Source organism: Sprattus sprattus (assembly GCF_963457725.1).
Source record: "Sprattus sprattus genome assembly, chromosome: 4".
In the NCBI taxonomy this organism is placed as follows: Eukaryota; Metazoa; Chordata; class Actinopteri; order Clupeiformes; family Clupeidae; genus Sprattus; species Sprattus sprattus.
Window position 1 is genome coordinate 15,842,813 of NC_137923.1, and position 22,832 is coordinate 15,865,644.

Here is a 22,832-nt window from a genome sequence, read left to right on the forward strand (position 1 = left end):
TGAGAATCTTGAAATCTATTCTGAAACTAACAGGTAACAAGTGCAGTGATTTTAATATCGGTGTGATGTGCGCTCTCCATCTTTTTTAAGTGAGGACTCGCCCTGCTGCATTCTGTATTGTTGGCAGTTGACTAATGGCTTTTTTTGGTAGACCAGACAAAAGCGAGTTACAGTAGTCTAACCTGCCTGTGATAAACTAGTGCATCAGTCTTTCAGTGTCAGCCTGAGAGACAAACGGTTGCACCTTAACAATGTTTCTTAAGTGATAAAAAGATATTTTAATTATATTTTTGATATGGGTTTCAAAATTGAAATCTGAGTCAAATATGACACCTAGGTTTCTGGCTTTAAGGTTAGGGTTAGGTGCTAGTGTTTTTAAATGTGCAGATAGATTCTCTCTGTTTTATCTTGGTTGAGCTGGAGAAAGTTTTGTGACATCTATACATTTATATCAGAATTGCAATTTACCAAACAATCAATAGAGCTGTAGTTGTTGGGTGTTACAGCGATATAGAGCTGGGTGTCATCTGCATAGCTATGATAGTTGATGCTGTGCCTCCTAATGACACTACCAAGGGGTAACATGTATAGACTGAAAATGAATGGCCCTAAAATGGACCCTTGAGGGACCCCACAGGTCATACAAATGTATTTTGAGCTGTGTTTTCCGAGGGCGACAAAGTAGATAGGTCCTTAAACAGTTTAGAACTGGACCAGCAAGGCCAACCCGATTTTTAACTCTATCAATAAAGATTTCATGATCGACAGTATCAAAGACTGCGCTCAGATCCAGAAGGGCCAAGACAGATCATTTTGGAGTCAGCATTAATCCTGAGGTCATTTAGTCAAAATCAAAGTCAAGGTAGCTTTATTGTCAATTTCTTCACATATCAAGACATACAAAGGAATTAATAGGACGTTTCCCACTCTCCCATGGTGAAACATATAAGGCACAAGTCACAACAGATAAGACAAGACATTTCCTAATACTAAGTAAACATAGAAAATTCACGTACAGTGGTTATAAATAAGTAATACAATCTTAAACGTAATGCAAGTGCTAAAAGTGCAAAGTCCTGAGTGATTTTTAGGGGGGGATTTCAGCTGCCTGTCAGACTGGAGGATATGGCTATCAATTATATACCCGTCCACACTAGCCCGGGTAAATACAAATACGCGTATTCGCAATTAAAACAATCTCCGTCCACACTAGCATTATCAATACAACCTTGACTAATGCCGTTTCTGTGCTATGATTGGAATGAAAACCAGATTGGAAAGTGTCCAAGGCACAGTTAGTATCTTTGAAATTTAGTTTAAAGACAATTTTTTTTCCAGGATTTTGCTTGGAAAGGGAAGATTGGAGAGGGGTCTAAAATTGTTTAGAACTAAAAAGTCTAAATTGTTTTTCTTCAGGAGGGGTCTCACCAGGGCAGTTTTAAGTTCTGATGGGAAAATACCTGCAAGCAGGGAACAGTTTACAATGGAGTTTCTATATCAGACAGTGCAAAAAAAGCTCACACTGTTACAGCATGGCGAAGGGGATCAGAAAACAAGACAATTTCCTGAGCAATATTTATCCTAATGTTCGTTATCTTATCTCTGAAGCATGCTGCAAATTCCTCACATTTGGAGGTGGAAAGGAGACTCATCTACTTTACTATCTTCTATAAGCATTGATCACAGTGAATGGGAAGAGGTCAGAGGAGGATGAAGGCTCTCTCTCTTATAATCTCCAGGGAGGCATAAGTGGTGTGTTTGGTATGAACCACCCATGTTTATTGTACATTTAGCGGATTGGAAAACACCTAGATCTTGCCAGGAATTTACTACCACGTCATCTCACTATTCTTCCTGGTTCTCATAGCACATCAGACTGCCTGCTGGCTGCTTTTATCAGAAATGATGTGGGTTACAGGTAATACCAGCGCCAGGCAACATATGTTGCTATATTATTGGTAATATATAACAAAGCGAAAAAAGATGAAAAATGTCATCCCTTAAAGAAGACATTGTAAGTTAATGAATTATGTTAGTGCTGATTAGTATTATATGGGACAACCACACGTTCCCCTTTAGTTCATTAGTTAAATTACATGTTGTGTGTTTTATTTCTGATCATTTTGTGAATAAATGCTTTGATTGTATACGCTTGTGTCACATAACAATTAATACTGCCAACCTCTTCTAACCAAAACTCCTAAGACTTTCAACCTTTACTTGCTATTAATAAGGTAACTGTGGTTGTAGTTATTAAATACATAATTTATCAGAGTTCCAAATTAATAGAGCTAAAAGAGTTCCACACTTTGTGTGGTGCCCCCATGTGTTCAACTTAAATTATCTGCTCTCGTGTTGAATGGCTTATGCTATCCAATCGAGTGAGATCACCCAGATTTGACAAGGTTTTTGACTGCTGAAAACTTCATAAGGTTGTTTTTTAATCCATTATGGTGGCTACATACATTTGGCCGACCTGATAGGAGATTGGCACATCACAACCTAAGGCCTTGTACAGACTCAGTTGTTGAAAGTCTGGACAGTAAAAAACAGACACAAACAACATTTGGAGACGTGTTTCGGTCGGGATGCTCTGGCTGCTGAAATCAGATTTCAAAGTGTCTTTTGCAACCTGACAGAACGACGACATCAAACATGCTTATTCAAAATGGGGTCCAAACTAAAAAGGCAAGGTTTAGTGTCTGGGCGAACCAAAAATCCATAAAGACACCTTTGTGAGGCCGGGTCTGAAGATTATCTGTGCCAATTTTGCGGAAATTGTTATTATACTGTTGGACTGAGCTTGATGTAAGGGATCCAACCATACCTAACTTTTGTCACCTGGCCAAAACAAACTGTTTAGTAAAGGAATGCAGTATGACAGTAACACAAACACACACACCACCAGTATTTAATCTTTTATCCTTTTACTGATACCTTGACCAACCCAGTCCAGTTCCTATGCCAACATTTTAGTTGTCTTAATGTGTCACCGAAAAAGCCACATTTGTGCTGTAGTTGTTTCCTACTTGCCTTTTCTGATTTGACGCAAGAACCTGTTGGGCCAGCCCTTTGGTTGAGAACGTGGGAGTAGCCTAGTTGATTTACTCTGAAGTAGGAATCTGGGCATAAGCCTATGAAATACCCTCATAGCAAAAGGCAAGGTTTTCAGAGTGGTAAGTTATAGACAAACGATCCACGGAGTTTCCTTTACTAATTAATACTCAATACTTGACCAAGTCATTGTTTACCTTGAGAGCCTTTTAGTAGGCTACCATGAACTAATTCTGTTTAGCGACTGTTATTCTGGGAAGGTGAATATTTTAGGTCAGCCATTACTCACTTCCCACCTACACTTAAGGCCCAAAGTCTTGGAAGGAACCAATCATCATGCAGGTACATGTTCGTTACACTGGGTGGAAGCATTTAAAGGGCAGCATTCAAATGTGATCAACCTGACGGGCTGCATCCACATAGTTATTTTGGACAAAATCCAAGGATAAATTTGTCTTTGTTAAAGATGAATTGTGTTGCATTTAGTGGCATCTAGTGGCAAAGTTGCAGATTGCAACCAACTGAATACCCCTCCCTTTCCAAGCATGTACAATCAAAAAAATAAGTTGTTCAATATACTTCATATTGTTATGTCAATGATTTCCACATAACTGAGTTGTGTTCAAACTAATTAAATGCTATTATTACGAGGAAATTACTAACTTATGTGAAACCAACAAGACTGTATTAAGTAATTTCAATATTATTTGGTCAAGTTAGCCTTTATTGATCAGGCAGTGTTCTTCTAACTAAACAGACCTTCATTACACTGACCTAACTCACTTTTGTAATTCTAACTCAACTGGATTTACTAACACCAACGGGACAACTCCTTGTAGTTCCAACTAAACTGACTTGAATAAGCAGTACCTAAATGTTTTTTTTTGATTGTTATAAAGTTAGTGAATTTATGATGGACTTACTTAACCTAGTTATGTCAAGAATGTTCACACAATGTAGTTAAGCAAATTAAAATCACAATACAAACAAACCCGCGTATTGCCCTATTCCGCGGTTAATACGGGTCCATATTGCGCTCTGACGAAAAATTCAAAATCATAAGTGTTTTTTTTTTGCCCACACCATGAACTGTAACAAAACATACATCAAAACCAATGTAATGTTGCATTTGCCGAGATCCTTAAAACTATATTCTAGAATTATATCGCTCATGTCTGTCAGGTGGCATTTTGTTAATTGGCTAGCTCGTTAGCTAGCCAACATGCGCTCATATATGCTTGATTTAGCATGAATACAGTAGGACCAGCAATATCACTGTTAAACCATGAACAATTGTTTCAACATCAGAGAATAAAATATACCAGCTGGGTAAGACCTTGAGCACATTCATTTGAACACAGCATCACACTCAAAGTGGAGTCAGCTTCTGAGCATGTGCAATGTACGACCTACAGAAACCCATCTTGTAGGTGGGGTAGAGGTGATTGTGCCATTCACTAAACAGTGTTATATTGAATTAACTTTGCTGGCTTCTTTAGCTTTAAGACTTACTAAAGTGGACTAGATTTTAAAACCAAACACAGAAATGCAAATACTTACTTAAACAGCGTTACCTCACGGGTGAATCGTGTGTGTCAACGCGGCCTCCATATTGAACTAGTTGCCCTGTCTCTATGAACTGTAAGTCTATGGAGGCAGTAGGTCTATCATAATTACAATCAGTTTAATTAAGTTTAAAATTAATGATTTCAGTTGCAACATATTTGGTGGCCCGAGTGTCCATAAGTTGTTTTTAGAAACTTTACAATAAAAAATAAATTGCTTTTTGGTTTGGTTTCTGCTGCTTTTTTAACTGTATTTAAAACATTTAAACATGCTTACCCTAAAGTATTTTACCAATCAATTAACTAGTAAAGATAACAGTAAAAGTAAAAAAAAGTAAAAGATATATTTATTGTCAGTCCCCCCTTCCCCCCCAACAGAGAAGGACAAACGTGTTTAGTACTTAGAGGATCAAACCCAATTCAGAAATCAATTCACAACTTTGACAGCCATTTGCTTAGTTAGTCATCAATATCAGTAAAACACAATGGCCTGAGCCTGGATACTGACCTTTGTTCAATCAGGGCAAAAATAAAGACATGGCATTTTCAGCAGTATCCCTTTTGTATTGTATCTGATAGCATTTTCTGTTTAACAGCAACAGTTGTTCCTACTAAACACCCAGGTGAGAATAGCTCACATTAGCAACATTGCTAAACTAGGCTAAATACTTAATTTCTGATTAATCTAAATTCATTGCATACTAATTCACTATGATAAGAATTGAAAAAGGCAGATTTTACATCCGAGTTAATTGACAAAGTTCAATACATCAATGAACTTTATGTAATGAAAAATACATTTTCCTTTTTCCTGAAACTACTTTACAACGTTGCTTCTCCACTATCAAATGCAATGGGATGATGGGGTGAATACAGGTTGTTCTTCTTACCCATAGTTACCCAAAGTTTTTTGCGCAAGTGTTTCTGAAGAGGCTGCAGAGCTAATATCAACTTCCAATTCAGCTCAAAACATTGATAGAAGCTTCACGGTCCTCATAGAGGTTTTCTGATCCTGTCCATACTAAAAAAACACTAGATGGCTCTGCAGTCTCATTTTTCTATTTTCAATTGATGTTGCAGTGGTGTTGGTTGTTAGTATAATATTATATCAATTTCTGATTCTGATTTATCAGACTGATTCATAAGATCAGTAAAATAAATGACCTCATGTGAATGATTACTAATAGGTATGAGAGGTGTGCTTTATGGCAGGATAGCAGTGTGGTTGGAGTACAAATTATGTTGACAAATTTAGAAAAATTTAGAGAAAGTAAAAGTGAAAGTTATTCTTCTCAAGTTGGATTGCACAGTTAAACACTTATTACCCTCATGCATTATAAAATAATTATTAACACATATATCATATTCCATGATGATGATACCATGATACCATGATGTCATTGGTGCAGTAGATTTTGAATTAGAATTATTGACGTAATATCCATTGCCAGGCAGGGTGGTACAGTCAGGGAAATTAGGGGCAAAGACAGGGAGAGAAAAAAAGGGGGAAAAGAAAACTCAACAGATACTATTAACTGACTTTTTCACAACAAAATGCACTTTTAACATCAGTGTGTACTATATCCTAACATGCCATAAGAGTGTCTTGATTCAGTGGAAAGTTGTCAACCAAAAACAAAAAAAACTTACCTACCCATTCTTAGATTGACCTACATACAAAATAGAAAGCTTATCTTCATCACGTTTTTGTTTCGCTTCGCAAATGATACAATTGAACATTTATTCTTTTCAGACGGTGTAACTTGCATGGACGTGTAAGCATTGACGTTTACACTTAAATATCATTGTGTAAGTGCTGCAATTATGTACCAAATTCAATGTTAAACAGATCAGTTCACAGTGGATGTCGTGGTTGTTTATTGTTTTACTTTCATTATAGGTACACGTAGGAAATCCCCTAAACTTACAACAGAAACCACCTATCCTGTCATGGGTCACACAGCATTGTGTTTGGGCAGTGTTCATGGTAAAAGTCACGTAGCAACAGTCACGTGGGGCAGAGAGGGCCGAACACCCACGCAAATAAGCACACACAAACTGCTAAATGCTGTGTTTGTGTGTGGTTTGAGGAGACAAGCAGAAGCTATGTTACAGATACGGATACACTGTCATTTAGAATGGCCTTCATCTCAGCAGGTTACAGTTCAGATGGACTGAAATATGTAATGGTGTATTCATGAAGATGCAGTAATATTTTTGAAAGAGGTAAATGCTTGGATTGCTTCTTTGGAAGTAAAGCTTTCCATAACTACAGTCCATTGTCTGGATTGTGTAAATAAAAAAACAATGCATTCTAGAACCTAGCTTGAGGAAAAGTAGACTATACAGTTGCCTCTGCCCATGTATAAGAGATATTGAGTCTTCCACCACAACTTGTACCCTGTTTATTCATCGGTTTAAGCCTCAATATCACACTCGTGTTCCCAACACCTGCCACTTTTTGAAATTGTCTGAAGCAAAGAGGGAAAGGTGATGATGAAGCAGACATGTTTTATCACAGCAATTGGATACCCTTTCAAAATTAGATTAATTTTAACTTAAGCAAGACCAAAAGAGAAAACATAAAAGACTGCAACTAGTAGAAGTACCCATGTTTATTGTCCAGTCTGAGGATTGGAAAACACCGAGATCTTTCCAGGAGTTTATTGCTATCCCACTGTTCTTCCTGGTTCTCACAGCACATCAGACTGCCTGCTGTCTAAATGTAATCAGAAATGATGTGGGTTACAGGTAATACTAGTTCCAGCCAACATATAAGCTTTATTTTTGGTAATATAATATATAACAAAGCGAAACAAAGAGAAATCAATAAAAAAGCAGATCAATATCTTAAAGAAGACTCTCAATGGGCCCTTACGCTAACTAGTAAGCACACATCTCTTTATACTTTTTCCAAAACACCTGGTTGGTAATGGTGGGAATTTGTTTTGATGCTGAAAATAGTATTTTGAAGCTACCTTTGCGTTCCCTCGTAATACTTTTATGTTCTCTCGTAATACTTTTGCATCCTCTCAAAATATATTTGCGTTCCCTTGCTATGTTTTGCATTCCCCACATGTGCTTCGGCAATAGGCTACTATTTCTTACGGTCATGTCAATAGGCAAGTCTATTTAACGGAAAGAGAGAAACCTTCACTTGTTAGACTTGGCCGTGAGTAGCCTACACCGTAGGCTAACTATTGGTGTAAAGGCTATCCATCTTGGGTTTCTATATCACGTCAGTAAACGTTGTATTGGCATGAACAAAATGCAATATAGTGTCTTATACAGACGCGCAATGATTTACCTTCTCGTATGGCATTTTCAAGAAGGCTCTTTTTAACCTGAGATTTTCATCTTGGGGCGTGCGTCTTCCAACTTTTGTGGTACCTAGGCTACTGTGCAGCGATTGATTATTTATCCGTTCTGTGGACACTGTCAATCAAAATCCAATCTGTTACACAGTCTTTCTGTTGTTTTGCTATAAACCCCTTCTAATTTGGGCAAAGATATTCGTGACTATGGCTCCGTGTGATTGGACCTAACGACGCCATTGGTTTAGGTATTTAGCAGACGTTTTTGTTCAAAGCTACTAATTAAAAAATGTGAAACAATTAAATGCTTCTAAACTGTCAATTTACATTTACTTAAAATAACAACAATTCCAAATATCAAAACTATTATTACATGTATAAAGTAGCCTTCAAATTTACTAACATATTTTATCCTTGAGGTCAATTTGACCCCAGCAATTTAAACCTCCAAAAACATTTTTTTTTACCCAAACTTTATGTTTGTTTGTTGACTACCTAAATAGCCCTTTAAATAAAACAATACCACCACCCACCCCCCTTAAACATCCAGAATACCTGGTACGCGACTGTGGAGAAATAAGCAGATGACCATAAATTCTCACTGATTTACCTAAAATTGGAAAGAGATATCCTTTTGGTGTTTGCATCATATTATTTCTAAGAACATTTTGTTGTTATCTATAACATTTGGAATGAAAAAAATGTCAAGAATAATAACAATGTGTGTAAAATGTTGATATTTCTTGTATATTTTATACAATTAAAACAGCCTGGGGTCAAATTGACCCAGAAGAACACCTATGCGTACAGCATGTGTACAGGACATTGAACATTTTGTGTTTACCCAGTTTTCCCCATTAAATTAGACAAAAAAATGTATTTCAATCATTTATTTAGAGATGGTAAACGTTGAATGGGAGGGTTAGATAAAGATTATAGGAAGGTTAAGATAAAGATGGTTGGATTCAACCGCCAGTGCATAGCTGGTAGGTCTGAAAGGCAGCTCCTGACTTAACACCCAGTTCTCCAAGACTTTGATGATCTTGGACAGGCTTCCCATCAAGGATCAGGTTGAGTTTGCCACACACCTCGGCATGCAACTTGATGTATTCTCCCTTCAGTTTGGCTATGGTGTCTCTGCTGCTTAGAGTCAGGACAACCGTTTTGCCAACGGAGCCATTGATGACGGACAGTTGAATGGGACCTTCTACAAGTGACTCTTTCACAACCTCCAGAGTAACGTGGGTGCTCTTCTCCAGCCCAGGATGAAACGGAACATCGACAGGCAGTGGGTTTCCTCTGCACAGCCCTTTTGGGGTAGGCTAATGTACAGAAGATGATGGAGAGATGGTTATTATAGACACAAGAAAGAAAATGAGTGGTACAAGAGACTGCAAAGCCATTAAACCACTGCCTCTAAGCCTCTGTTCATGGGAAAACCTCACTCCATTAACAACAGTTGAATATTCAGTAATATACCAAAAACAATAACGAACTCTTACCACAGGAATCCTTATGCAAGTCTTAGTAGCCATCGTCACTGTAATGTCTTCTTCTAGGGTGAGGTGGTGCACATTTATAGACATTTATAGACACAACCCCCCCCCCCCCCCCCTCCCGCCCGGAAAGCCCCAGAATTTCCATTCCATTGATGGCTCAAGACAACCCATTTTCTCTTTCGATTTTGTGAGCTGTAAACCGTCAGCCAGTTCGTCAACATGCAACTACTGTCAAGAAGAAAAAGTCTACATTTATTTCAACCTATGCATGCTCTTGCCTATTTACAGAAACCTAACTTTTGACCAGGGGTGCCCAAACTTTTGCATGCCACTCAATACTATATTCTGAACTCAGAGGTGTAGTTGAGTGCACAACAGAAAGTGAAAGCTCTGCTTTTTACAGACACCCCAGTCCCCTGGTATTGCTGAAATTATTATCGTAGGTCAAACTAAGTTCATGCCCATGTGTCACCATTACACAAGCAATAATTTACAAGGTTTTCAATAATCATGATTTCACTATTTCATTCTAACTCCATATATAGAATAAATAACTCCAGTCAAAACACTCCTACTACCTTCCCCATATGATGGCCATGGGCACTCTGTTAATCTGATTACTGAGATTATGAGTACGTGGCGTTTTGGCTGAAGTTGCTTCTGAATGACAAGGCTCTCCTAAGTAACAAATACAAGTATTTACTTACTATTATTAGTTTTTTATTACTTTATCATTAGTATTATACTTCACAGAGGCCTTCTTTTTGTGCTGTGCATAATTATGTCAAAAAAAGAAAAATCATGCAACAATGGATTCATGTATGCGGTCCTGTGCCAGGTTTTTTATATCATCGGGAAAAAGGCAACATAAAGGGCAGTTTCTTGTTTAATAGACAAATTCAGATCAACCTGAGTTATACATCAAAATAGGCACTGAACTAAAGGCTCTCTCTACCTCCAGTTGCAAGCTGTGGTCAGCACTTCATTTTGAGTCAATGAGGGACATACGGAAGACTTTCCCATTTCCCATTTTATAAAGCCGACATACAAAAAAAGGGTTTGAACTGCCCCTATATCTCAATTACATACTCAGTGCCAACACCATGAAAACAATAGGGTACACTGATTTTACAGAATATGCAGTGTTCCCTCTGAGAAATCAGTCACACACTGCACTACATGGCGCTAACTGGGCATCATATTCTTAGTCCCCCTTCTGTGGCTTCCCAGGCAGCTTGCCGTTATTGGGCTTTGACTTCTGTAACATGGGTAAAGTGTCCCGCTTCTCAATCTTCCTCAGTTGCTTTTTCTTCATCCTCTTAATCTTTGAAGTGTTGCGGATCTGCAAAATATCAAGAGTAGGCAATTTGTAGTGAATATAACAGTAGTCTTGATTGACAAAGTGCATGCTGACAAGCCAGTTAAAATTAAAATGTGTTTAAGTTACTAAAGGATGCTGGTTACTTTTGGATTATCGAGAAAGCAACATTTTGTGGCTGATTTGGGACATGTGGGTTACAGATGCAGAAAGAGAAATAGGTGTTCTCGTTCAGTTGCCTGGTCCTCAAACCCAAAGTCATTTGAAAAAAACCATCACACATTGACTGGACAGACACTTTTCTGCAACAGTTGTGATGGTACACTGTGGAATCCTGTACTCTGACATACCTGCTCTTATTGGTCCTGCAAAGGAAACATTTTCAATACTCTATGCCAGGGGTCTCAAACTCCCGGCCTGCAGGCCAGACACAGGCCTCAATTGATATGAAGTATTATTTTACGGCTCTTCAGAATGTTGCAAAAAGTTCCATTGACTTTGAAGGGCCACCCTAACGTTTATAGGTTTCATTAGCAATGGGGTTTGAGCTTCTATTTCACATATTTCATTCTATCACTTGACGTAACCCTTTGATGTAACCGAATAATAAGGAGACTATTAATTGTATCACTATAGATGGAAAGATGCTGTTTTTCGACAGACAAATGAAATTATACACTTGAAATAAATGTCTTATAAATTAATGTATTTTATAAAATAAAATTCAGATTTTTGCTTAAATTGTATTTAGTTTTGTGCTTTGTTTTCTTTGTTTGCAAAATTGTTACCAACTATACAAAAGTGGTGCAGTACAGCATTTGCTTTGAAAATGTGCATGTATGAAGGAAAAATAGATGCAGTAGGTGATTATCCCACTATTACTGCTGTATATGTAAGTCATGGGCACAGTGACCCAAAAATGCAACTATAACAAACACCTTTATCCAAAAAGCATTTTGTATTGCCAGGAATTGAACCCTGGCTATTCAACACAACTAACCACTGTAACACTGATCACACACATTTGCCACACTCAAAAGTTGTATCTACAGTATTGTGATAGGCAAGCCAACAGATCAGAAAATCTGGCCTCATACTGACCAGACTGGACACTCATTGGCCCCTAGGTCATTTGAGTTTGAGACCCCTGCTCTAGGCCATGCAGTAGTCCTGTGATTGGTCCATTTTGTTCTCTCTATGAAAACAAACCTCCCCACAGTTGCTTGCAAGAGGAATTACCATTTAATCCACACACTACTGGGGCAAACTAACATAAAAGGTCACTTTTTATGGCATTAACTACAAGTGAAAATGTGTCTGGTTATACCAGGCTAATTTGCCTCTCCAATACAATGGCAATTCCCTGGCATTATAGTAACAATATGCAACAATTGAACCTTAAAAATAAATTAAAATTAAAATTAACTTAATTAAAATAAACAGCTTCAAAATAATTTTGGCGGTACACTGACTTGCAATAAGAAGAATGGCATATCTGCCAATGATATTGCACTATGTAACTTTGGGGCTCAGGGTGCGAGACCTCTTGAGTGAACTACGTGATGCTTTATGGCATACCTCATGCAACAACAACTAGACCCACGTGCTAGCTATGAGAGGAAGCTAGCGCAGTTTTCTCTTAATCACAGCAGAAGCGACGAAGAAACCAAGGAAGATGTTGTCGGAGGATAAGAAGAAGAAAAAAAACCAGAGCAACAGAGCAAGAGACTGAAAAAGAGTTGGTCACGGACCGACTTTTACTCGTTGGTGAGAGCTAATAACTTAGACGTCTTGCTTTGTTTTGTGTTGCGCTTGCTTGATGTTTGCCTGTGTCAGGAAAGTTGTTGACTCATTAGTTCTCATAAACATCTCTGCCTGTTACTTTTTTTTTAAATTTGACATAGGCTGCCTCACAGAGATTTGTAGTTTTTCCAGAATGCAAAAGAGTTTGATTAGTTTTCGTCAATCTCACACCAATAAGCCTTAGTTTGCAACCTTGAAAATCGAATTAAATTAGCTTAGATTACACACACTCCACATTTGAATGCTTAGAAAACAATGTATATGGGCTGAAAGCGCAAGCAGCATTTCAGCTAAATTTAAATTTGTCCTTTTTTTTCTTTGGTTGTGTGAGCATTAAGTCCAACGGCAACTAGCAAGAAACATTGGCAAAAAAAGATGTTTTGAAAGGGAAGTTCCACTTCAAAGCCCTGTCAATGGGTCTATCGACAAGACCAAAATGATTTGCGTTACTATCAATGTTCCCACCGGAGTACATCTAATCTTAAATACCATTTGCAAGCCAAGCATACAAACACTGTAGGTAGCCTTGTTAGCCTGGAATACCTCTCTTGTGGCAAGGCATGTTTGCACATGTATGCGCACATTTAGGTAAAATGTCTCGTCAAAGGTGCTGAATGCTGCCGCAAGCCTGGAGAATACTACCTTATGAAAGGATTATCAACATTTTGAGCTCTATCAACCCAATGTGACCTTTTGAAATACCTCTGGGCTCTGCCTCTGAAGGTCTGCTCAAACACTTCTGCGAATAATCACTATTGCCCAACCATGCCACAATTGAATGCAACCTTGAATAATTGTTTACATGCCCACATGGTCCTTACCACTTGCACTATCTCCGCTTTCCTCTCATTTTCAGCTCTTCTTTTCAGGGTCTCCTCTCTCCTTTTCCTCTTGTCCTGCACATAATAACAGATAAATCAATACTAACATACAAGGGTGGTCATGGCCAAGGAAACCCATCTAAGTAGTCCTGAAAAAGAGAACATTTGAAATACCCACCTGTTTCTCTTTAGCGCTCCCTTCTCTCAGCTGCAGGTGATATTTCTTCACAAAGTCCTTCTCTCTCCTGGCCTCCATCTTTTTCTCCCAAGATGTGCATAGCGGCTTGTCCCTTAACAGGGCTGAAAATCTTGTAGATAAATGGAAACAAGACCAAACATTTTAAGGGTCACACTGAAATGTTGGACTTCCAAGTAGTTTCTCCTCAAACCTTCACTTTTTTCAGTAATCAATATTTGAATCCCAAGGCTGTCTCAACTAGGCAATATATAAAACAGAACACTCACCTTTTGTAAAGTGTTGTGTACTTAGGTACAATGCACTTCCTTTTGTAAAGTTCATAATGTACAGACGTGGCCAAAAGTTTTGAAGATGACACAAATATACATTTTCACAAAGACGGTCCTGGTGCTTGTTCGACCAAAACATCCTCCAAGAGCAACTTCTCCCAACCATCCAGGAACAGTTTGGTGATGAACAATGCCTTTTCCAGCATGATAGAGCACCTTGCCATAAGGCAAAAGTGATAACTAAGTGGCCTGGGGAACAAAACATCGATATTTTGGGTCCATGGCCAGGAAACTCCCCAGACCTTAATCCCATTGAGAACTTGTGGTCATTCCTCAAAAGGCGGGTGGACAAACAAAAACGCACAAATTCTGACAAACTCCAAGCATTGATTATGCAAGAATGGGCTGCCATCAGTCAGGATGTGGCCCAGAAGTTAAATGACAGCATGCCAGGGCGGATTGCAAAGGTCTTGAAAAAGAAGGGTCAACACTGCAAATATTGACTTTTTGCATCCACTTCATGTAATTGTCAATAAAAGCCTAACTTATTAAATGCTTGTAATTATACTTCAGTCTTCCGTAGTAACATCTGACAAAAATATCTAAAGACACTGAAGCAGCAAACTTTGTGAAAATGTATATTTGTGTCATTCTCAAAACTTTTGGCCACGACTGTACAACATGCACATATAAGTGTAGCCAGCATTATTTGTTGCATACCCTGGAACCGAGCAAAACCAACTTAAAGAAAACGTTACTCTGCTTTTTATCAAAATACTGGTGGCGACAATAAACTAAATACAACACAAGATGTCGCTGTTTAAACCCAAATATATATGGCCAGATATTGTTGATAGCCTGCATCTACCCTAATGCTTCAATGAGGCCTTGTGATAAACCGAATAGCTCGTGGCGTTCAAGTAGTATTAATGATCTTACCTTTGCTTGTTACGGTCTTTCCAGACACGACCTGATTTGGGTTTTCCCAACGGTATCATCGGCGTGGGTTTCTCACTGGATTCTGAATGTGTCCTCTTCTTGGATTTCTCATTTGTACGAGTCCATATGTCTAAGGTTACATTTAAGCTAGCACAGTTTTCGTTGTCATTGCTCTTATCGGACCTCACACCTAGGCAATTGTCAGGACTAATCTTGTCCATCGGTACTTCTGAAATTATGAATTCTTTGGTGAAAGCCAATGCAACTTGTTCAGTGGCCTCCACTTTGGGTGTGTTGGTCGGAATTGACTTTGATTCTCCATCTTCAACACAACTTTTTGTAACAACAGCTTGACATTCAGCCGTGTCTTCTGTTTCTGAAGTGACGGGTACCTCTTGAATTACCGATTTTCTTGTTCGGCGCACAGCAGGTTTCGTGGTCACTTCAGAGTCGAGAAGAGCAGATGGGATCCGTACTCGACGACCACTACGTGTCCGCGTTACAACTGGAGGCAACTCGAGACTCGCCGCTTCGTCGGATACTAGTTTGTCATTTGAATTCATCTCATCTTGAACGTTTGTGGCCGACATCTTGTACTCTTTAGTTATCAACTACAATTTGGATATAGTCTCTTCAGTATTTGCCTATGTAGACTACAAAAACACCATCTTTCACCAGTCAATGTCCATGCAGCTCTTGTCACACGTGTTTATTAAACAGTGAATGATGGCTAGAGACAAGAGTTGTCGACTGGTGATAAAGTGTTGGTTTATTCTAGAGTGCCACCTACTGTTCTCCGTATGCCACTACCAATACATCTTCAGTCACATGCAGTCACATTACACATTTCACTTCCGCACCGCCTTAACTAAATAGCCTACTCTGCCTTCACATACACTCACACCATCAGTGCATGCTATCATCAACCTGTTGAACATGGTATTGGGAAAGAGTGCTGCTTTGTGGTTTTGCATTGTTGCTGTTTTTCAAATAACAGTAAGTGTTAACATTTTTCAAAAATAGCCTATGCCAACTTTGTACATTTGGTGTCAATTTTGAGCAGGAGCGACATAAATCCTCTCAATGGTATTTAAAATGTGCAACGTTAAGTGTTCTGTATGCTTTGTAAGGTGCAGTCAGTGCTCGACAGTGACAATCGTACCATTAGCGTAACGTTACTTCCCCCCTTATTTGCTTCGTGTGATTGTGAAGTTTGCTTTGCAACCTAACTTACAACTAGCTAATAACCTAACTAACTACCCTAAGCTATGTTTGTATCTTTGTTCTATCTTTTAGAATTCGAAATGTGAAAAAAGGAGTCAAATAGGTAAAGAAAGGAAGGTGGAAGTGACTTATTTTTTGAGATTATAAGGGAAATCTGACAAAATCTTACTCTTGGCAAAATTAGGTATTCCCATGAAAACAATGCAGGACTAGGGAACTAAGGTGTTGTCTTATAGTGTAACAAATGATATGATCGAAAATCAAGCAATCACGTTGATCTCACATGGAATTTCATGAAATGAATCATTGGTATATGCCCTTGTATTTTTCCCACTCTAGCATTTCTTTGTGGGCCTTCTCATCCAGTGTTGTTACAGAAGATGGTAGGCTGTTTAATTAACTCTTACATGTTAAGTGACATTCTGCTTAATTTCTCTCCAGGTAGCCTCACCTCCCACTTTCAACATTGACTACAAACATGACTGCTTCCTTAAGGATGGGGAGGTTTTCCGCTACATATCTGGAAGCATCCATTACAACCGGATTCCCAGAGTTTACTGGAAAGACAGGCTACTCAAGATGTACATGGCAGGACTGAATGCCATCCAAACGTTAGTATCACCTGTCTTCACCTGAAGCACAATCCTGCACCCACTGTACACCATTACAAGGCATCATTGGACAGTAATCTTAAGAGCCCCCCCCCCCCTGCAGTGGCTGATGATCGTGTTCTTTCAGGGCTAACAGCATTGTATTGTTTATTTCATATTATTTGCAGTTTCACACAGCTTAATTTGCATAAACTTAGAAAACAGTAATCAGTAATACTGCATCACACTCATGAAACACAGACACAATAAACACTGTATTTCGTACCATCAAGGCTTACTCTTTTGGTGGTCCTCAGGTATATACCGTGGAACTTTCACGAGCTGGATCCTGGGCACTATGATTTCAGTGGAGACCGTGATGTCACACACTTCCTTCAGCTGGCCCAGGATCTTGGGCTTCTAGTCATCCTCCGACCTGGTCCCTATATCTGTGGCGAGTGGGATATGGTAAGGCAAGGACTGAAATTTAGCTTGAGAATTAGAGGTCTATGCTAGTCTCAAAAGCACTATGCCACTATCTGGCAGATAGGCATCATTAGGTACACTATAAAATATTTTTGTGTTTTAAAGAACATTACAAACCATTTTTAGAACAGTCTCTTGCTAAATAACAAACAAGAAATGTGAAAGTGACCTGAATTTTTTTTTAAAAATGTCTCCCCTCTTCCTAATAGGGTGGTCTTCCAGCTTGGTTACTTAAAAACAAGGACGTTGTCCTGCGTTCTTCAGATCCAGGTGAGTGGCTGTTACACTACCTCCAGCTTGCCTATAGGTATTCTTCCCCACCAGGATTAACCTACGTTTAACCCCATGTGTTGTGATAGACTACATTGCTGCTGTTGACAAGTGGATGGGAAAACTGCTTCCATTGATAAAGCCCTTCCTTTATCAAAATGGTGGACCAGTCATAACTGTTCAAGTGAGTAATCTTAAATTACTTTTGTGCAATCCCTAGCCTTTGCTCTGCAATTATATTGTTTATCCATAAAATAAGTTACTTTGCGCCTAAGGTAAAAAAAAAAAGTAACATCTCTTGATGTTTCTCATGTATAAGCCCATGTGTCTGTCTGTCATTGTTCTCCTTTTCTCTGTTCTTCCACTCTCAGGTCGAGAATGAGTATGGGAGCTATTTTGCCTGTGACTACAATTACCTCCGTCACCTCACCTCACTGTTCCGTTCCCACCTGGGGAATGAGGTGGTGCTCTTCACCACTGATGGGGCAGGTGTGTCCTACCTGAAGTGTGGCTCTCTGCAGGGCCTCTACGCAACTGTTGATTTTGGGCCAGGTGAGCACACATGACTGTCACACAGTACTCACATAAAACCAGATTCAATTCAGGTTTGATCCATAAGATATCACATGAGGAACATAAAAGGGGTGGGTCAAGGAGAGAATTTGTTGTCAGGCATTTTTCAACATCTCATTCCTGGATGAGCTGGTGAATCATTTCCTTCTTTGGGCTTGTCATTCTGTAGATGGTCACATGTTGCTCTGGTGTTTCTGTGGCTTTTGAAAGGTGATTATTAACTTTAAGACCCACTCTCGACAGGCTCCAATGTTACAGCTGCTTTCTCTGCTCAGAGACACGCTGAACCACATGGACCTTTGGTAGGTTGGCAACACATCTCTGTAGTTGAGCTCAGCAACAAGGGAGCAGTCATAAACACATGAGGAATCTAAAAGTATACAATATTCATGCAATATAAAGCTCTGCTTTCAGTGCAGCTGAAGTCAGCTGTCCCTATCAGAAGGAAATAATGTATTTGTTTTGTGTGTGCTCATATGGGAGACAGTGTGCACACAAGAGTTTTCCCTTGCAGAACATTTTGTCTTCCCATTTTCCAGAGACAGTTGTGTAAGTTAGGCAAGAGATATTCCTGCCATTGGCCCTGACTAAGGCTGTTACCACTGAACTGGAGAGATGGCTCCCTGCTAATTGCACTGGGACTGTCCTCTGCATGAAAGTTACTTAAGATTGGTCCAGTGGACAAAGGATAACTTTGGTCTCTATAGATACACATGTTTAATGCATGAGAAAAAAGGGGCAAAATAAAAGTAGACATCTGTTTTTTCAAAGTATTCTTTTTTTGTGGTTGACACAGGTGAACTCCGAGTTCTACACAGGCTGGCTGGATCACTGGGGAGAGAAACATTCTGTAGTTTCTACGGCTGCCATTGTCAAGTCTCTGAATGAGATGCTAATCTTGGGGGCCAATGTGAACATGTAAGGATCTGTTCAAATATTATCACCTCTGATTCTACTCTTGTATGTGTGTATGCATGCATGTGGTATATTGGGTCTTTACAATACTTAACGAGGATATGTGTTTTAAAATGTATCAAAGGTTGAATTCTGAGATCCATGTCTAAAATAAGCATCATTTTACAGGTATATGTTCATTGGAGGGACCAATTTTGGTTATTGGAATGGTAAGAGGTCACAACATACAAGTGAATACAATACAGGACATGCAAAAGGTTGACATGATCAGTTGAGTTGTGGATTTCTATCATTTTAGGAGCCAATACAAAATATGCACCCCAACCTACAAGTTATGATTACGATGCACCCCTAACAGAAGCTGGAGATCTTACAGACAAGTACTTTGCCATTCGGGATGTCATCAAAATGGTACGGAATGATAATACTTAACTCTACACTTAACTATGATCTGTAAAGTAATGCACTTAGTGATGGCAAGTTGAAATCCAAAAGCTAGTCAAAGGCACAGTATAGGAAATATTTTCTGAGGGATTGCAAGAGCCTCACCAAATGAATATTTTGTCTGACACAGTACAGGAAAATACCAGAGGGTCCAGTACTGCCTTCCACACCTAAGTATGCATATGGGCCTGTGAAAATGACCCAAGTAAGTATCACACGGATGTAACTATAAACTGAAGAATGAATCCCTGTGATTGATAAGATTAGCTTTTTGTTTGTATATTGTCGATGGAATTTAAATTACACAAACATATGCTCTCTTAACTTTGAATCTGTAGCTTACAACAATCTCCAAGGCAGCTGACATATTATCCTTCGCTGGCCCTGTTAAAACCATGTATCCTCTCACATTCATTGAGTTAAACCAGGTACAGTATTTTTCTTCAGTGTGTTTTACCTACATTATTAAGAACATGACACTGGTAACCAAAGTCTCTGTTCTGTATGCACTTACACATTGTTACTGACTTGATCCTTATTTTCTCCCAAAGAAATTTGGGTATGTGCTCTACAGAACCACTCTACCCGTGGATTGCTCCAAACCTACCCCTCTGTCCTCACCGATGAATGGAGTGCATGATCGTGCCTATGTGTCTATCAATGGGGTGGGTTTCTTTGTGTGTGTTTAAAAAAAACTAAAAATATTCCGTATACGTGATCCAAATCATGGCTGTGCTCCCATTTTTTAACCACTGTTACTTTGTCAGGTTGCCAGTGGAATTCTGGAGAGGAACAAAGTTATAACAACAAACATTACTGGGAAAGCTGGAGACCAGTTGGATGTTCTAGTTGAAAACATGGGACGCATAAACTATGGGAAGGAAATTAATGACTTTAAGGTTGTACATTTTCAAAGCCATGCATCACCAGCAAGAATATGATTTTCTGTATGACTGACGTTCTCAAAATGCTGTTGGTCCTACCAATTGCACATTGAACTAAAGGAATACTTCACCTGCAACTGAATTTTCATGTAAACTTACTGACTGCAGTAGCTTGTGTGAAGATGACCATAGTGGTCAGTGATAATTTTCAGCATAACTTCTGCAGAATCGATCATTCTCCTATTTATCCATTTAATTCTATTTGTGGACTTTCTCTCTTTTACGCTGTACACAGGGTCTCGTCTCCAATCTCACACTGGCATCACAGGAGCTCCGTAACTGGGAAGTGTTCAGCCTGAGCATTGATGAGGCCATCAATGAAGGCCTTCTGTGGGAGGGGGACCCCTCACTGTCCTTAAGGTCATCCATTCTGTCCCCTCCAGCCTTCTATACAGGCAGCTTTATTATCCCAGATGGCATTCCAGATCTGCCTCAGGACACCTACATCCAGTTTTCTGGCTGGAAAAAGGTGGGAAATCTTGCGTGCTTCTCACTGGTTTGTGTGGTGGGGAACTTTCACATGAATCGTAAGGACTTGTTACATTACTCTGATTAGTTTCCCTTTGATTCTACTAGTAATTGTTTTATGTGTTGCGTTAAACAGGGTCAGGTCTGGATCAATGGCTTCAATCTTGGTCGTTACTGGCCAGATCGAGGACCTCAGGTGACATTGTTTGTTCCAGCTAACCTCCTCAGCACATCGGCATCCAACAACGTAACAGTACTGGAATTGGAGGGGGCTCCATGTAACCCTGGGCCCTGCACAGTGGAGTTCACCACCATGGCCATCTTAAACGCCACAGTGACATCCTTGTCAGATCAGACACAACAGTTGTTTTGTAAAGAGGATCTGTTGTGACCCTGTTGCCTGCCAGAAGGTGGTTGATTGTGGTTGTTCTGTGCAGTAGTGATGGCTCTGAATCACATAGCAATGCTGAGTCAATTGACATGGTCACGCTTTTCCTCATATTGTCATTGTTTGTTGAGCTTGAAATTGATATATGGATCATGAATGGTTCTACCTCATTGTCCCGACATGTCCTCTGGTCTAGTACTGTTCAATCTAAGTAGATAAAAGTGGCTCTTGCATCTTGTTGAGAAGCTGAACAAAAGGGAATCATTTTTAAATTAGATTTTAAACAAGTCATACTAATTTTGTGGTAATGTGGTAGTAACAGTTGACCAAAGGTGTAATCTGAAGAAGTGTCCTGTTTTCCAGACTGCTAACTAACAATCTGAACCAGCGTATTCATATCTGTGTTCACAACAGGGAATTGAGGTATTGCTTGTGCCAGCAGTCCGGGGCTGCCATGTTAATTCAGTTCGCGCCAGGGATAATCAGTTACATTGCTGCTTTTAAAGTTAAAGTGCCATTTTTTTTTATGTAGTTCAATTTCAGAGAGACAGAATTTGAATTGTGTTTTGTTTTCATGCTGCCATACACAGTTGATCATTTGTGACATTAGATGCCTCTTGGATAAACACAGCTTTTTCAATGACTGGATGATGACAATTGTTTGCACTCCCTTTGATCATTGCACTTGTCAGAGGCTCTATTGGTATGCTCATTTTGTTTGTAAACATTAAGATTTTATTTTTTTCATGTGTTTTTAGTGTTGATTTGCACAAATAAAAAAAAGTTTTTATCTATCAGTTAAAATTCATCAATTAACTATGAGAATTTGATGATGATTTGTCATTGCTTGGCAGTGGCATTGGTGAAGATTTTTTGAAAATGAAAATTAGCCAGTACAATGCAATACAGCTCACTGATAAAACCTGCCAGAAAAACCTTGACAACCCAGAGGAAGATCAGAGAAAGTACAAAAGAAGAATACATACAATCCTGGAATGAAGGTGGGCTTCAGGCTTGAGCGCTAGGTAAGGATGAGATCAGCTTGGCAAGTTGAACAGGAAAAGATGTTACAATTCTTTGTGCTATTGGTTGGGGACTTCCCACAGTGGCCAATCATCTCACCGTAACATTAAAGTACTCATACCCAACAACTTTACCTATCCAAACAACAGCCTAACCATAGAGCAGCAGGGTACACCAACAATGCACAACCGGCTGGTGACTGCTGCAACACATGTTGTACCCAGGATCCATAAAGGCCCTCCTTCACAGTACAACCTACGTCTGTAGGCCACAACTGCCAGTCACAACAACATGACTGCCCAACCATAGAACTTGAGCAGCCGGATACAACAACAGCAAATCTGCCTTTGTGAGCATTTCAGTGGGGTCCTCAAGCAGGAACCTTCCATCATCAGTGTTTCGTTGAATTAAGCCTATGGCACCTCCAGAAGGCTCAACAGTGGTGTCTGGCATCACAGACCCACTCCTCTCAATACTCATTATGGGCCTGAATCTTGAATCAGTCATAATGAAGGCCTTCAGCCTTAAATAATCAGTTCAGATACTGTTCCCATGGTATGGTATGGAAGGAAGCTTCAATAATTGAGTAGGATAGGGAAAATTAAGGAGTGTAAAATAATTTTCTGAATGAAAGCTCAATTCAGGTTAAGATGGGGCTATGACAAATAAGTATATAGAGTAGTGTATAAAGTGTAGAAATATCAGTAATAATAAGGAAGACAGTGT

At 39.2% G+C, this 22,832-nt stretch overlaps 2 protein-coding genes across 2 annotated transcripts; one reads left to right on the forward strand and one right to left on the reverse strand.

Annotated features, from left to right (window-relative positions):
* Window positions 1-10,305: 10,305 nt before the first annotated feature.
* Window positions 10,306-15,485, reverse strand: ccdc86 (coiled-coil domain containing 86). Its single transcript, XM_080836431.1, has 4 exons — window positions 14,782-15,485; window positions 13,553-13,682; window positions 13,375-13,449; window positions 10,306-10,774 (listed from the first exon to the last, which is right to left on the reverse strand). The coding sequence occupies exons 1-4, from the start codon at window positions 15,369-15,371 to the stop codon at window positions 10,637-10,639; spliced, it is 933 nt and encodes a 310-aa protein (XP_080692557.1). The 5' UTR covers window positions 15,372-15,485; the 3' UTR covers window positions 10,306-10,636.
* A 232-nt stretch (window positions 15,486-15,717) lies between these two features.
* Window positions 15,718-21,705, forward strand: glb1 (galactosidase, beta 1; the record flags this gene model as incomplete). Its single annotated transcript, XM_080836482.1, has 16 exons — window positions 15,718-15,777; window positions 16,447-16,616; window positions 16,913-17,063; window positions 17,291-17,351; window positions 17,441-17,535; window positions 17,723-17,903; window positions 18,168-18,226; window positions 18,721-18,842; window positions 19,008-19,048; window positions 19,138-19,250; window positions 19,414-19,488; window positions 19,622-19,711; window positions 19,835-19,948; window positions 20,051-20,182; window positions 20,463-20,696; window positions 20,832-21,705. 16 exons carry the CDS (start codon window positions 15,718-15,720, stop codon window positions 21,084-21,086), a joined length of 1,953 nt encoding a protein of 650 aa, XP_080692608.1. The 3' UTR covers window positions 21,087-21,705.
* Between the last annotated feature and the right edge of the window lie 1,127 nt (window positions 21,706-22,832).

Excerpts from the sequence above, each read along its gene's own strand:
- ccdc86 (XM_080836431.1), bottom strand. The coding sequence starts at position 15,371 with ATGTCGGCCACAAACGTTCAAGATGAGATGAATTCAAATGACAAACTA. Across the intron at positions 13,450-13,552 it reads GGAGCGCTAAAGAGAAACAG|GACAAGAGGAAAAGGAGAGA; the intron begins GTGGGTATTTCA and ends TATTATGTGCAG. Across the intron at positions 10,775-13,374 it reads AAGCGGAGATAGTGCAAGTG|ATCCGCAACACTTCAAAGAT; the intron begins GTAAGGACCATG and ends GATATTTTGCAG.